This window comes from Amblyraja radiata, chromosome 20 (genome assembly GCF_010909765.2).
Source record: "Amblyraja radiata isolate CabotCenter1 chromosome 20, sAmbRad1.1.pri, whole genome shotgun sequence".
In the NCBI taxonomy this organism is placed as follows: Eukaryota; Metazoa; Chordata; class Chondrichthyes; order Rajiformes; family Rajidae; genus Amblyraja; species Amblyraja radiata.
This window is the reverse complement of record NC_045975.1, coordinates 25,900,235-25,917,155: the sequence shown is the minus strand read 5'-3', so window position 1 is coordinate 25,917,155 and position 16,921 is coordinate 25,900,235. Positions and strand designations below refer to the sequence as shown.

Below are 16,921 nucleotides of genomic sequence, written 5' to 3'. Positions count from 1 at the left end.
ATTACAGAAATGATGTAGAGACTTTTGAGAGGGTGCAGAAGAGGTTTACCAGGATGCTGTCTGGATTAATGGGTATTAATTATATGGGAAGGTTGGAAAAACTTGTATTGTTTTCCCTGGAGTGTTAGAAGCTGAGGGAGACCTGATAGATGTTTATGAAATTATGTGAGGCATGGATAGGGTAGACAATCAGAGTATTTTTCTTGGGTGGAAATATTGAAAGGTGCCAGAACAATAATTTTGTTCTTAACATTATCACATCCAAGGAACTGATTGTTGACTTCAGACAGGGAAAGCAAAGGATCCATGAACCTGTCTTCAATGGACAAAGAGCAATGGAAGAGTCAACAGCTTTAGGTTCCTGGACGTGTATTTACTCCAAGATCTATATTGGACCCAGCACGTTGACGCAATCACAAAGGGAAAATTCATCAACGCCTCAAGTTCCACAGAGGTTTGAGGAGATTTGGCATGTTGACCTTCTACAGATGTGCTGCAGAAAGCATACTGACTGGTTGCAACAAAGCCTGGTTCAGTCATTATGAATGACCAGGATCGAAGAAGGCTGCAGAAAGTGGTGGACATTGCCCAGTCCATCATGGTTCTTCACTTCCCCACCCACCGAAAGGATCTACAGGAAGCACTGCCTCAAGAATATCACCAAAGACCCACGCCACACTGGCCACACTCTCATCTCACTGCTACCCCATCAGGAAGAAAGTACAGGAGCCTGAGAACCGTACATCCAGGTTCATGAATAGCTTCTTCCCATCAACCATCAGGCTCCTGCACAACCCTAACCACAACCCTACCTTAGCAATGAACTACAGTGGATGTTGCATAGGTTGCACTATGTACTTTGGCCGTTATGGTCTAGCTACTTAGTATAATTCATAATTGATTGTATTATTGTTTATTGCATTTTTTTTGTTACGATGTTGCATTAATGTGCCCTTAAAGCTGCAGCAAGTAAGGATTTAATTGATCCATTCTCAATGCATGTGACAATTAAACACCCCTAGTCGACTTGATTCTTGAAATGTTGGCAGCAACACAGGAAGCTGCTGCTGCTGTCATTTTCCCACAGAATCTGAACGAACATAATATCCCAAAACTGAAAAACAATTGCCAATTTCCCGTCTCTTCGCCAGATTCAAACTAAGACCACAAAATCCAACAAGTGAAAGTACTTACAGCAGCTGGTTAAAAGTGACAGCAAAGTGATTTCTTAGCTTCCTTGATTTTGTTGGGGAAAGCAATGGAATGAAATCATGGAATGGAAGGAAATGGAATGTTGGAATGAAATAGTAGGAGAATTGGTTGGGTGTTGTCGTGATACATCCTCGCACTTTGGACAGTTGGTTCATAACTAGCACACATTACGGTTATTGGTGGCAGGAACTGAGAGTTACAAGAAGCAATTATTGAGGCGAAGTTTGATAGATCTTTGATAGCCACAAAACGCTGGGGTGTCTTAGGGCGTCTCTGGAGAATCTCTGGAGAAAATCGAAAGGTTTCGTAACAGGACCCTTCTTCAGTTTGATTGTAGCAGGGAGAGTGGTGTTAAAAAAAACAGGAAGCAAAAAAGAAACAGGAGAAAATCAGGGCTGGCAACAGTTGACCTCAGGCAAGGAGGTTCTCTGACAGGCCAATTTTAGGATAGTAACAGGCATGAGCCTAAGTTGTGAACTGCGGGTCTGGTTAACTGGGGGAGGGGAGGGAGGGAGGTGTTTGTAGAAATTACCTAAAATTGGAGAATTCAAAGTTCATACCATTGGGTTGCAAGCTACCCAAGCGAAATATGAGGTGCTGTTCCTCCAATTTGCTTGTGGCCTCACTTTGGCGATGGACGAGGCCCAGGACAGAAAGGCCGGAATGGGAATCGGAATGGGAAGGGGAGTTAAAGTGGTTAGCAACTGGGGAACTTGGCAGACCAAGTGTAGTGTTCAACGAAACGTATCTTTGTATCTTTCACTTTTCCAGTCTATTGATCCTGACTTGAGAGGGTTTGATGGTATAGTTTAGATGAAGTTTGATGGCAAGCTCTATGAAACATGCAATTTGCATTACATAAATAATTCATTAAGTTACTTATATCCCAGAACTACTATAGATCTCTACAGATACTTGAGCAGCACCTGACCCCTGGAATCTCATTACAGAATTATAGATTTGATTTTAACAATGTAATTAGACAGCTGATAGTCAATGTCCTTGCATAATTCAGTCACCACTTTGTTGAAAAAGCAATCCTTGTCAAGCATTTCTTAACGAGCAAAAAGAATAAGATAAACGGAGGAAGGCTGTGCCCACATAAGATAAATGAAGAGAAGGCTGTGCCCCCTACCACTTATCTCAAGGGATATAGCTTTAAACAATGGGCAAAAAGTACTGTGAGGAGGTGGGGGCTACTGTAAATAAAATAACTTACTCAGAGAGGAATTACAATCTAGAACTCTCTGACTGAAAGAATGTGGGATGTTGCAGTAGTCAGGTAGTGTTTTCATAAGAAGAATAAATTAGTATATGAGGAAAGATGGTTTGCAATGGGGTTGCAAAGAGCAAGGGACTATATTATAGATGACAAAGAACTGTAACCCATCTGATGGGCCAAATAGCCTCCTCATATTGTAACATTCTATTTTACCTGTGATCCAGTGAAAGCACCCGGGGATTTGTGCTTCTGCAATTGCCAGCACTTCTGCTTGTGTAAATTGTGAATGGAAAACCATGTGATGGTGTACTACAAGTAGACAACCCCAGCCACGGATTCCAGCATCTTGCTTACAAATATATACAGGTATCCCTACATTTTCGGAAAATTATGCATAAACTCTTGTGTTCCAAAGCTCAAGAATTTTAATCAAAAACATCTAAAAATAAGGGAATATCTGAGAAAAAAAGTTTCATTAATGGTTATATCCATGTAAGACAATAGAAACATATAAGTAACCTTACAATGTACTCATGAAGTGAAACATGCAAAATGTCTCTTTCCCTCCCCAGTCCAGCCCCTTGCTTCCCAACATCTCTCACTGCCACCCCTTGTTCCATACGCTCAAGATTTTGTAAGCCCATAAGTCATAGGTGCAGAATTAGGCCATTCAGCCCATTGAGTCTACTCCAGCATTCAATCATGGCTGATCTATCGTTCCCTCTCAGCCCCATTCTCCTCAACACCTCACCAAGACTCTTAGCAACACCTCTCTCCCTTGGCTTCTGTCAGCCACGCACCTCACTCCTCGTTCTCACCCCCTCCACTCCCCGCAACCATTCCAGATCTTTCCATCGCTGTCCCCTCCCGATCAATTGCTAACATTAAACATTCGTAAAAAGCATTGGAAATTGAGGATGTGAAAATCCATACAAAGAAATTTGTACATCGAGGGATACCTGTACTTGTGTACGAACATAATAATGAAAATTGCAGAGATATTCAACAGAATAATGAGATATGAACTAACTTAGCTACAGGTCTGCAATGTTCCAGCAAAGAAACTTGTAACCTCCCAAATCCATGTAATTCATTCCTGCTGAGATTTTTAGCATGGAAACAGGCCCTTCAGCCCACTTGTCCATGCTGACTATTATGCCTCGTCTAATCTAGTCCCATTAAACCACGTTTAGCCCATATCCCTCTAAATCTTCCCCAGTATTTCACTTACAATATTTCAATATAACTATTCCCATTGAATAATCTTTACAAGAAATTCATCCAATTTGGACAAAAAAAACAGAACCATTTTTATGAACTTATATTTTTCATTTTGACATTTTTTATTTTTTTTAATTCAATCAAAGTGAAGAAAAAAGGTGAAACCATCTTAGGGATGGTGTCAATGCCAAACATTTCCACTTCAGACACAAGATGCGGAGTACAGCTTCCTTTGCACAGGTCCAACAATGTGCCCCAATGTCTCAGAGAAGTATAGCCACGCCCCAACTTGTGTAAGGGTTATGTTCCCTGAACCCTTATGTAAGTCAGATTTTACATGTTGGAATCACCGACTCTTGTCATTGTGACATTTTCTGTTGTGACACTATTGCCGGCTTGTTTTCGATGTACACTTGAGTGATCGTACAGTGTTGTGGAAATTACAAACTGCCTTGATTGCACTAGGGACTGAGTACAGAATTGTTTTCGCAATTTTGAGTTTATGTATGTTGCCTAATGCGTAAGTTGGGGAGTGTTTGTATTGGAGAACAATGGGATGGCATTTTCTATTCCTGAATGATAGATTCCCTGGATCAGAATCATTGTGAAGCAGTGAATAATGGTGCCCTAAAAGCATTGAGAATATTTGAAAAGCAACAGCCATGACTAAGACCTGTACAAATATTCGGGAGCATAAAAAGAAAAGTCAAGATATAAGTGATCGATTGAAAAGGTATAAAGCAGACCAGGAGAAAAGAAACTTCCCCAGGCTAAATGCAAAGGGAAATTAGTGAATGGAAATGTAGCAATGGTACATACTTATACAGGAAATGTAAAGGATACAAATTGCGATTATCTCAATAATGATAAAAGCAAAGTTCTCAAAGATCAGATTTAAAATTAGGAGAGGAGGGAAAACATTGCAGTAATAGTATAGAAAACAAATTTACAGAGTGTATAAGATGATATATTTATATTAGTTCATCGGTCAGCAAGGGAGAGAATAGACAATTTTAGATGTAATATTGTACAATCAGAATGGGTTAAAAGATAGAAGTTAGTGTGGGTCCCCTGCATACTGAGACAGGAGAAATTAGACTGGAAAATGAAAACGTTAGGCAGATATTCTACATATATTTTCATGACAAAGGGCTCAGAGAGCGTCCTGAAGAAGACGGTTTAAAGATTGAATAAGAAGCTGAAAAAAATTTAGCAAAAGTACAAATATGGTGACTGAAAAATGGTAAATCCCCAGGACCCGCTGACCATAATGCCAAGGTAGCTAACGAAACTGGTTGTCATCATCCAATATTAGATTCAAGAGCTCTTCCCCCAAATTGGAAGGCAGAAAACCCAACTCACTTTTAAGAAAAAGAGAAGGAAATATAGTGTCTACAAACTAGTCAGACCAGTTAGTTGTAGGATAACCCTAGTTTCCTTATAAACAGAGCTGGATGACAGGGTTGGGGATGATACCGTGAGGCTTCCATGGAATATGGACAAGAAATGTGACCCTGTGAAGACATGGATGGTGGAATATAATGTTATCCTCTTAGGTGAGAAAAGAGTGTTATTAAATGTGAGAGGTTAAAATATGTTAGTGTTCAGGAACCCATGCAGATCCTTGTACACAATCAATGGATGAAAGTGTGTAAAAATGTATTTACAAAGAGGGTAGTGAATCTCTGGAATTGTCTATTCCAGACGGTTGTGGAGGCTGGATTATTAGAAGTTTTTAAGAAAGAAAAAATTTCATGATAGGTCGGGGAATTGAGGGTTATGGGAACAGGTGCAAAAGAGCCAGTTTGTAGGAGGGGAGCCAGTATATTTCAGCCGTGACCAGATTGAACGATAGGGCAGAAATACACTTTACTTTGGTTTCAAGAAAGGAAATGAATATCAAGTTGGCAAAATCAATACAAGTTGTTCAGGTCAGTTCATTACAATTTAGGAGATGGTAATGAAGAAGTTATGTAAACAAAGACGCAAAGTGCTGGAGTAGCTCAGTGGGTCAGGCAGCATCTCTTGAAAATGAGGAGAGGTGATGTTTAAGGTCAGGACACTTCATCAAGTAACTTCTGCCTGGCCTGCTGAATTACTCCAGTGTTTTTTTTGTACTCCAGCATCTGCAGTTCCTTGTGTCTCAGAGTTATTGAAACATCTGACTGACAACCATAAGAAAGAGATGGTCAAAGTTGTGATTTCAGAAAGACTGCAATAATAATTACAGTTTTGAAGAATAAGGCATCAAATGCAGTTCAAAGTAGAAAAATGTAAGGTTGTATATTTGAAAATAACATAGAGACATCATAAATGGTATAATTTCCATGCAACAGGACAGAAAATAAATAATAGTTTGCAATGAGCATCCATGAAAAGTGGCACAGTAGAGCAGCTGACAGGGCTGGTGGAGCTGCAACCTTGCAACTCCAATAATCTGGTTCAGGCCTGACCTCCAGTGCAGCCTGTGACTGCATGAATTTCCTCCCTTGCTCTAGTTTCCTCCCACTTCCCAAAGACGGCAGGCTAGTAGGTTAATTGGCCACTGTAAATTCTACCTGATGTGCATAGATGGGCAGTAGAATTGATGGGAATGCGAAGAGAATAAAATTCAGTTAGAGTAGCACTGGTGTAAATAATGCTGGATGGTTGGCACAGACTCTGTGGTGTAAAGGGCCTGTTTCCATATTGACTCTATGACTCAATGTCAATGTAATGAGATAAACCCCATAAGCAAAATAAAAACAGAAACCTTTGCTTTGTAAATTATTCTCCAGAATGCAATGAAAGGACCATAAATCTGACTTCACAAAGGAAGTTTAATTATTCTGTTATATTGTGTGCAGTTTTGGTATCTGCAGAGAAGAGGTTAACCACTAATATCTCAAGTGAAATAAAGGATGGGTAAGACATACTGGCCTTGCTGGGGATGTCCACATAAATACATAAAAGAGGTATTGTTTCTACCCAATAATGCACTGTAATTTGCACTGTAATTTGATGTTAAAGGACCAAACTAGTATCATGTATTTGGGCACCAACCCCACCAGCATCTGGAGAGTCCCTTCAATGTCATGAAGGGGCAAAGCTGAGAGGTAGAGTGAGATCGAGGTACAGTGAGAAGCTTTGTGTTGCATGCTAACCAGTGAGCCGAAAGACTGTCAGTGATTACAATTGAGTCATCCGGGCAAATGGGCCTGGATTAGATGGGGCAGCTTAATCGGCGTGGACATGTTGGCCCGAAGAGCTGCATGACTCTGGATCCAGGACTGAATTAAAGCACCGAGTGGGTCTCTTCCTCACCAGGCACCCTACCCCTCCTGCCTCAACCCACTCCTGCCACCAACCAGAAAAATAAGTTTTAGTCTATAACCTTTGTTTCTCCTTTAAGATATTGTTCATCTTGAACATGGTGAAAAATTGGCAGACGGGATATTGTCATATTATTGATTTAGCGACATTGAGGAAGTTCAAATGAAAAACCATCTAACCTGTGCCGTCCTCCCTATTTTTATTTTCCATCTAAAGAAACCTGTCCATGCACATTTCCCGCTCCTCCTCCCCCCCCCCCCCCCCCCCCCCCCTTCTTTATCCTGGCACACCTAATCCAGTCCCTGGGATTGCCATTCAGGACGTTATTCATATTATTAATATGCAGTTATCTAAGTTGCACGGTATTGGTCTCCAGTGAATTGTGAATTAATTCAATAATATGAACACCATGAAACAACGACAGACAGCAAAGCAATCTGATATAAACATTCTTGGGCGCTTACAAAATGTGGAATTGATTATAAACATAGAGGTCCATCTATGTTATCATCACTGTCTTTATCATCAAACGCTTTCCTTATTTTTATTTATTTATTTTTGTTTCTCGCACTGAATGTACACGTCACCCTGTATTATAAATAATTTCAATACAAACGGGAATATCCGCAACATTCTGTATAGCCAACCCAAGTAACTATTATATTGAAACACCTATTTCTGATTGATGTCAGTGGGATATTCTATCCATGAAGGTCATTCGTCTGTAATTTCTTGGTATAGAGAATCCATGCCAGACCTGGAATCATTCTGTGGATAACCTTGTGGGGCAGGTTTCCTTCTCGGGTAGTGCACTGTTCAGGAACATATGCATCATTCCAGATTCAAGGTCAGACGCTGACACCTCTGTCTGGGCAATGTATCAACCCAAAGGGGTAATTTCCAAGCTGTAAATGATCGACGTCGGGCGACAGCGTTGCCTGTGTTTTGCGTCTGGTTTCAACAACCATTCGCCCTTGTTTTTCCACTGCAGAGATTTCGGGAAAATCGGACGTAATGCCAACTACCACCTGCTGGAACATCGAGGAAAACACTCGATACTTCCTGGAAGTCGCGACCTTGTCCCTTGGTGCCACGCTCTTGCATGTCTGCGAGGCAGTAAAATAGCACGCAGAAACACGTCTCTGGTGCAGTCAGAGGTAGATGCAACAGAGGAAAAAACAACGGAACGAGTCAAATTAGACATATTGCAAAGACATTCCAGTGTCTCGGGCGAACCTCCCTTCCAAACGTAAGACTAGATGTGTAAAGGATGGACCTTTATACTCGGGAGGGTAGAGGAATGACTCTGAGGTGTACGCAGTCCAACAAGTAGCATATACAAATATCGCGAATAAACCAAGATATGGAACATTTAGACATGAATCTTTGTTTACATGCTGCCAGCTTGCCTATATACGTTGCTATACATATATGAAAATAAATCTAGATACGTTTATGGGAGGGAGAATCTGTATGTATATGTGTATATATATATGAATATATATTCAATGTATATATTCGTGTATATATATACATATATATTCCTACCATCTCCCTCCCATAAACGGATCTAGATTCGTTCGGAAATCAGCACAATTAACATGCAGTGCGCCAGTACATTAGCAGAAAAACGTAAATTAGATGCGGCACCTCGGTTGATATTGTTAACCAATTTTGCACCGTGCATGTCGCCCCACCAGAAATCTGATTCTCAGCGACTCTAAAATGAGTGTCTTTATTCTTTGGGCGCTAAGGTGTTAGAGTGGTTTGAGTGGTTGTCCGGACGTACAGACTGGCATCACTCTCTAAATCATCTGCAAATCGATAGCCTTCATTTTGAGGTCAACTGCAATAATGAATCACAAGATCTTATCTAGCAAGAGCAAAAAACAAAAATAAGGATCTAAAGCTGGAGACGCGTCTCGGTCGCTCTCAGAAGCTTGCAACAATGAAATGAAATCTCACATACTATAGAATTGCTGAAAATGTACAGTACCACTTGTGGGTGTGTTTACTGTAATGGTGCTTGGGTTTTTCTACTCAATGTTCTTGTTCTTAGCTATATCTAGCCTGAGTTTACATATAAAAAAACAAAAGAGAAACGCAATGCTGCGATTCGTTATCTCCCTTCAATAAGATGGGCCACAAATCGTAATATTTCTAATGTATTTTAAACCAGGACATGGGATTAAAGTGGCGCCTCCTTGATTCTTCTGCAGTCTGTAGCCTGTGTGCGCGCCGATAGAATATCAATGAACCCCCATTTGAAACGCACTCCCGCTGCGCGTACTCTCCGCGGTTTCCATCAGAGGGACCAGTTCTCCGGAATAAATCAACTCCGCTTTCCAATAAACTTGAAACCCGTCCAACAAAACAAAACATATCAATGGAACCAACGATTTCAATTCCCGATATCTTAAAAAAAAATCCCAGCTAAGGAACACCGGGTAGTGTAAAAAAATGGACGTTAGCGCTCGTCCCAACCACACAATATGTGCCAAGCCAGCTGGGTTGACTGTTAGTCCGCGCAGTTTGGGCTATAATCACAACCAACTACAATCTGCAATATCTACATCTCGCTGTAACAAAACGGAACATGCAGGAAATCAGTTTGATTGTCCTAGAATCACAAACAATGATTCTGCATTCCCGGGCATGGGGCTGATCGGATAAGTCCCCTCTCTACCCTTCCTCACCATACACACGCTCACCCCCACCCCCCAATCACCCCCACCCCCCAATCACTGTTGCTTGGTTGTTGCCATCGATATCAAGTCAATGGAATATATCCCTTACGTTCATTTTATTCAAGGTCTGTCTAGAAATTGCACCCCTCCCCTCCCCTCCCCTCCCCTCATTCCTCGCCTTTCGTTCAACCAACAGGTTATTTAGATGTTGCAGTGCTACATTGAGTATTTTGATCTTACCCGCGCGTATTTAGAGGAGTAGGGGTCTTCAAAGAGAGCCCAGATGCGGCGTTGCCATTTTCTCCACCAGCCGGCTTTCGCTCCGGCTTCGTGGGAACAGTCTCCCAGGGCGAGTCGCTTGGTGTCCAGTTCGTCTTCCGAGTCCCCGACCCCGTCTCCCCCGCCGCCGGCGTCACCGTCTCCGCTGTTGAGGTCGGGGGGCTCGAAGCTGTCCAGAGCCTCCTCTGCATCGCGGTGCTGCCGGTAGGTCATCCAGCAACAGGGCTCCACGTCCGTCTCATCGATGCCCCAGAAGGCGATCTCTTCCTCGTACAAGGGTCCGCACACGTCGGCCGGGCAGTGCAGTTTGCCCGTGCGGTAGTAGTTGAGGATGTGAGCGAAGACGCCCGGGTGGCGATCGAAGAAGAACTCGCCTGCTTTGGGGTCGTAGTCGAAATTGGCGAAGGCGCCGGGTTCGGTGAGCCATGCCAGCCGAGTGCCGGGCAGGGTCTTCAGGGTGCTCCGGTACGTTTCGTGCCTAGTCCCGCCCACGTTTATCACGATGCGATCGTTGTCGTCGCCCTTGCCCATCTCCTCGATCAGACATGTCGTGGAGGGAGGTCTCTTTCCTGGGGTGCTGCCGCGGGAGGTGGAGACGTGCACTGGGCTAATCATTCAGCACCGCGGATAGCGGCCAGGCATCTATCTGTCCGCCGCCTTCTCCCCGCCTCTTTCCTCCTCCCCCCTCCAGCGCCGACTTCTCTATCTTCCCTCTCTCTCTTTTCTTCCCTCTCCCAACACTAACCAGCACCGTCTCCAGCGCCAGCGATCGGGTCAACTTCCCTTCACTATCGATCTATCAGGTGTTGCGTTCACATTTGTCCGGCTTGCTTGCAGGGCCGCCGATGCTGAAAGGAGGCGAGCGAGAGGACAAGACGGCGCATTGGAAGGCGGAGCTGACTCTCCGCTGGCAACAGCCCTGCGCAGCCGTGAATTCAGATCCTATCCACCACCCCCCCCCCCCCCCCCCCCCCCCTCCCCCCTCACCCCTTCCCCCTCCCTCCCCTTCACCATCACCGCCACCTTCATGCACCGTGCTCGGTCCCTCACCCTCACCGATAGAGAGCTGCTCCCACAACCAATACTGCCCATAAATGTTGATGTCTTGCATTCTGTCCGAATCCATGGCATTTTTAAGACCACGTTTAAGATGATAAAAAAAGGCATAAGGGTTTTAGGTAGAAGGGGAAGATGACTGTTTGACAAAACCAAGCATAACCACGCCACACACGGTCACTGGTGCATAGACAAACACACACAGTTATCCTCTCATACGCTGTTCTCTATGCGGATACAGAAACATACACAAAATATGGACAAAAACGCACTGCATACATGTGTAGACATATGCCTGTGTGTGCATCTACAGTGCCGGCGCAATACACGCACGCATGGCCTTCAAGCTTTTGTCATTGAAGATATTTTTTTACTGCTCAATGGAGCCGAGGGCCAATTCCCCAAAGGGATTCCGAGCGCGCCAACAGTACTTCTGTTGTCCGGTCCACTGTCGATTATATAGACTCCATATTTCAGAGGTCGTTACAGTTACTGTTACAGTATATCAATTCCATTGTCACAAAACAGTATTAATAACTATCGGAAATGGATTGCATGGTGGCATCAAGGGATCCAGACAATATGGTATCCTGTAAAATAAGTCATTTCAGTATCTGAAAGTCATCAGAAATACAAGATGGATTTTTGCCATCTTTAACACTTGGCAAGGACGTGCTAGTTTGTATCATACACGTCGCTCTCGCTTCAAGGAGCTATTTTGTGTCTTACTTACATTGCGTCTTGCTTGAGGAATTTAATGAACATTTTGTTTTGTTCGTGTTTTGTGATGTGAGAGTCTTCCTTTTCATATTTCTTTGGGCTTTTATAATAATATAGTGGAATCATTTTTACATTAGTGAAAAGAATCAGAATGTTTCCCCTTTTTACATATGAGCTATGTATATGTTGGTAAGTGCATTACTGAAGATCATAGTCGTACAACACAGAAACAGGCCCTTCGGCTCAAATTGCCCATGCCAATCAAGATGGCCATCTTCACCAGTCCCACCTGCATGCATTTGGCCCATATTCCTCTAAACCTTTCCTATCCATGTACCTGCCCAAATGTATTTTTAATATTGTAATCGTACATGTCTTAACTATCTCATCTGACAGCTCGTTCCATATACCCCCACCACCCTCAAGTGTCAACCTGTTCTGCGCATTATATTGGACAGCACCATAGTTGATCAGGGAAGTGAGCATCATTCAGCTTTCCAAACATTCCATCATTGGTCTTTTTACGTGCAGCAGCAAGTCTATCTGTTAATGATTCTGTGATCGGATCCAGGCTCCAAAGGGATATCAGAGGCAGATTTATCATTGGAGAGTAGCCAACACTCTGACCATTGACTGACAGCCTGCACCTAAAAAAATATTTCATGAATAAAACACTAAATGCTGAAGGAACTCAACAGATCAGGCAATATATATGGGGGAAATGGACAGGTGACATTTCGTGTCAGAGCCCTCCTTCAGACTCGTAGTCAGACCTGTCTTGAGTCTGAAGAAAGGTCCTGGTCCAAAATGTGGTTGTCCATTTTCATGGATGTTGCCTCACCCACAATACATTTTATTGTGTCTCCTTATTTCAGGAATAGGAAGAAATATTTTCATTTGTTAGGAAGCATAGGTATACCACCACTCAGAGAATGCAATGTTATCCAGGGTCGATCAACCTGTTTGAATGCTATTTCCAACACCTTCCATCATTTATCCATGGCTCTGCTGCATTAACCACAACTTAGAATAATCACCATGGATTCTTTAGCAGCATCTCACTCCATTAAACTGTATCACATATAGAAAAATGAAATCATAACAAGGATGCTTTGAGCCTTAAGGGCATTTAGTAGTGTTTTTTAGGCAATACAAAAAAAAAGTCCTACTGTGAATAGAATTGTGTGTTTGTATTGAAGCGTTCTATGGTGTGTTTTATATATAGTGGCCTGTAGTTTTCATAAGTTCATAGGTTCTAGGAGCAGAATTAGGCCTTTCGGACCATCATGTCTATTACACCATTCAATCATGGCTGATCTCTCTTTCCCTCTCAACCCCATTCTCCTGTTTCTCCTCGTGATCCTGACACTCTTACTCATCAAGAATCTGTCAATCTCTGCTTTAAAAATATCCATTGACTTGGCCTCCACTGCCTTCTGTGGCAATGAATTCCACAAATTCACCACTCTCTGACTAAATAAATTCCTCCTCATCTCCTTTCTAAGGTACGTCCTTTTATTCTGAGGTTATGGCCTCTGGTCCTAGACTCTCCCATTAGCACCGTTGTTTAATTTTGTCAATGAATATTATCCATTATTTATTGTCAGTTTTAGATTGTGGTTTATCTATTATGTGCTGCACATGTGTGCATTGCATATTTGTGCTTTATATCTTGTTTCCAAATTGCATAATGGGTCAGATCTTACCACATCAGCCCACCACCTGGAGCCTTCTCTCAGAGTGCCCACACACCTCCACATATATGACTCTTGCAGAACACAGCCATGGATCTAGTCGGCATCTCGATTAATTTTAGCAAGATCCAGACACGAAACAGGTCTTCAATTGTGTCCTGCAGAAGTCTAACTCCTGGATTGTTTCCGATTATGTTTATCAGAAGCTAGGATAAAAGCTTTATCTTTTCTCAAAGCTCTCATGGATTCGAACAGTTCTTTTAATGTCTCTGACGGTCGGAAACATAGTAGATAATTAATATTAAAATAAACAATTTAAAAACGAATTTAAAAAAATGAAAACCCAGAAAGCACTTGATTTCATACAACTGCCATTTCCTTTCTACTCTTCTTTCAGAAATCCAAGAAGACAGTCTGGCCAGGCAGTGGGTCAACAGCAAGCCAGTAAAGATGAGGAAATATTGTCACTGGATCTGACGCTCCCAGCCAACATCAGAAGGACAAATCACCTCAATGCTGCTGCACCCGCTGAGTTTCCCCAGCAATTTTGTGTACCTTCGATATTCCAGCATCTGCAGTTCCCTTTTGAACACCTCAGAGGTGGGATTGGCACATGGTGAGTCATTAAAATAACACCCAGAAAACAGGTTCTATGTAGCTGAATTTTACACCTTTTGTTCAGTAACATCTCTTCAAATATTACAGCAGGTTTCTCAATAAGATTTATTCTCTGCTTGCCTCCCTCATCTTCTACACTGAGTAGCCCATCCTTCATCTCACCTGCTTTAATTCTCTTCCTCCCTTTGTACTTATATCCTCACCCACTCTTCTCCTAACTGCATAACATGACCATCCATGTTCTCTAGAGATGCTGCCTGACCTGCTGAGTTATTCCGGCACCTTGTGTCCTTTTCTGATCATTTCTTCTTGCATCTTTTTTTCATTTCTGCAAAATAAAATAATTGAAAAATAAAGCTAACAAATCCTTTACCATCACACTTTCCAATTCTCAACTTTAGTTTATGGCTGGCTATTTATCACTGGTCTACTATCCTCTCCGATTTTGACTATTTTTGTCATGATACACCCACAATTTCATGCATAAAGTCATAGAATTATACAGCATAGAAACATTGCCCCCCCCCCCCCCTCCCCCCATGCATCTACATTGACCATCAGGTCAATCACACTTTCCTGCATTAATTCCATATCCCTTTGTGCCCTGCTGTCTGTGTGCAGAACCGTATCTGGGGGCAATGGTAGAGTTGCTGCCTTACAGCGCTTGCAGCGCCGGAGACCCGGGTTTGATCCCGACTATGGGTGCTGTCTGTATGGAGTTTGTACATTCTTCCCGTGACCACCTGGGTTTTCTCTGAAATCTTTGGTACCCTCCCACACTCCAAAGACTACAGGAATGTAGGCTAATTGGCTTGGTGTATGTGTAAATTATCCTTAGTGTGTGAAGGGATAGTGTTAATGTGCGGAGATCGCTGGTCGGCACGGACTCGGTGTCAGAAGGGCCTGTTTCCGCTCCGTGTCTCTAGTCTAAACTAAACTAAACTAAATCTGCCAAGATGCCTCCTCAACGGTGTTTTGTTTTTGCTTCCACCACTTCCTCAGGCACATCATTCCAAATGTTCGTGTGAAATATTTATCCCCTAGTTTTCATTTAAACCTCTTCCCTCTCTCCTTAACCTAAGCCCTCTAATTTGTTATGTTTTTTAAGTTTAAGTTTAAGTTTATTGGCCAAGTATTCACATACAAGGAATTTGCCTTGGTGCTCCGCCCACAAATGACAACATGACATACAGTGACCGTTAAGAATGACACATAAAACATTAAACATTAATAATAAAACGTTATTGATTAAACATGTGAATTAAATAAAATACCAGAGCAAAAGGTTATTGAGTAGAGCTACTACTCGTGGAAAAAAACTGTTTTTATGTCTGGCTGTGGCAGCTTTGAGATTCAAAGAGTTTGTGGCCAGGGTGCGAGGGGTCAGAGATGATCTCACCCGCTCGCTTCCTGGCCCTTGCAGTGTACGGTTCGTCAATGGAGGGAAGGTTGCAGCCAACAACCTTCTCAGCTGATCAGACGATTCGCTGCAGCCTCCAGTCGTCGTGCTTGGTGGCTGAGCCAAACCAGACCATGATGGAGAAGGTGAGGATAGACTTTACGATGGCAGTATAGAATAGGAGCATCATTGCCTATGGCAGATTGTGTTTCCTCAGCTGCCGCAGGAGGTACATTCTCTATTGTACCTTTTTGACTGTGGAGTCGATGGTGACTGCCCATTTAAGGTCCTTGGAGATGATGGTTCCCACGAACTTAAAAGACTCCACAGATGTGATGGAGCCTATTTCCTTCGCCCCATAGATGCTGCTGCAACCGCAGAGTTTCTCCAGCATTTTTGTCTACCACAGATGTGACTGTGGTGTTGTTGATGGTGAGTAGGGTGAGGGGAGGGGAAGCTCTCCTAAAGTTTACAATCAATTCCACCGTCTTAAGTGCATTGAGCTCCAGGTTGTTGCGATGGCACCAGGACACTAGCTGTGTCACTTCCTGTCTTTAGGCAGATTCCTCCCCATCCTGGATCAGTCCAATCAGGGTTGTGTCGTCCGCGAACTTGCGAAGCTTGACAGAGGAGTCAGTGGAGGTGCAGCCATTGCTGTAGAGAGAGTAGAGGAGAGAGGAGAGTACACAGCCTTGCGGGGCTCCTATGCTGAGGGTTTGCGGGTCTGAAGGGCCTGTCCCACTTGGGCGTCATTTGCGCGTAATTTACGTGACATCATTTACGCGTCTCGACGCACAATGCACGCATCGTGCCGCGCGCATGGTGCGCATTACCCGTGCACGGTGCCTGGTGATGTAGGCAGTGACGCACGGTCGCGCGCGGCGCCCCAGGATTTTGGGATGTACAAAATCTTCGCCCGCCATCTGCTTAACGTGCAAATGCCGCCCAAGTGGGGCAGGCCCTTGATATGTGCTTTCCCAGCCTCACATGCTGCTTCCTGTCTGTCAGGAAGATGGTGATCCACCAACAGAGGGGTTCAGGCACTGTAGGCACCCTTTTTATGGGACTATTGTTAATAAACTGAGACAGAGAGAGAGAATGTGTGAGTGTGAGATAGGCAGAGATATCCATGGCAATTAACAATAGAATCATTAATAAATGTACATACGGGGAGTACAGGAGGAGCAAATGGATTTAGCAGGTCTGTAGAAAGGTACATTAGTACAGTTCAGGGGATTCAGGAGGCGGATGGGAATGGTGGATGATGGGTGTTGTCAGAGAATTACCAGTGCAGATTAATGAGCAAAGGTGCACTGGATGAGTGAGACCTGGAGTGAGCGAGATATGGGCAGTAGTATTGTGATGAATGCAGGCTAGTGAGAGTAGAACATGGGAGGCTGCCCAGTGAAGTGTTGGTGTAATCAATCTCAAATAAAATATTGAGAGATGTGGGATTTAGTAGGTGGCGAATTGCCAGGGGTGAAGGCACTCAGTGGGACAC

At 43.2% G+C, this 16,921-nt stretch overlaps 1 protein-coding gene across 3 annotated transcripts in view; it reads right to left on the bottom strand.

Annotated features, from left to right (window-relative positions):
* The window catches only part of kcnc1 (potassium voltage-gated channel subfamily C member 1), a 50,217-nt gene extending 39,394 nt beyond the window's left edge, over positions 1-10,823 (bottom strand). For all 3 annotated transcript variants that reach the window (XM_033039122.1, XM_033039120.1, XM_033039121.1), the window contains exon 1: positions 9,895-10,823. In XM_033039122.1, coding sequence (XP_032895013.1) covers positions 9,895-10,548 — 654 coding nt within the window. In that variant the 5' untranslated portion in view covers positions 10,549-10,823. The remainder of the gene's footprint in view (positions 1-9,894) is intronic.
* Positions 10,824-16,921: the final 6,098 nt, after the last annotated feature.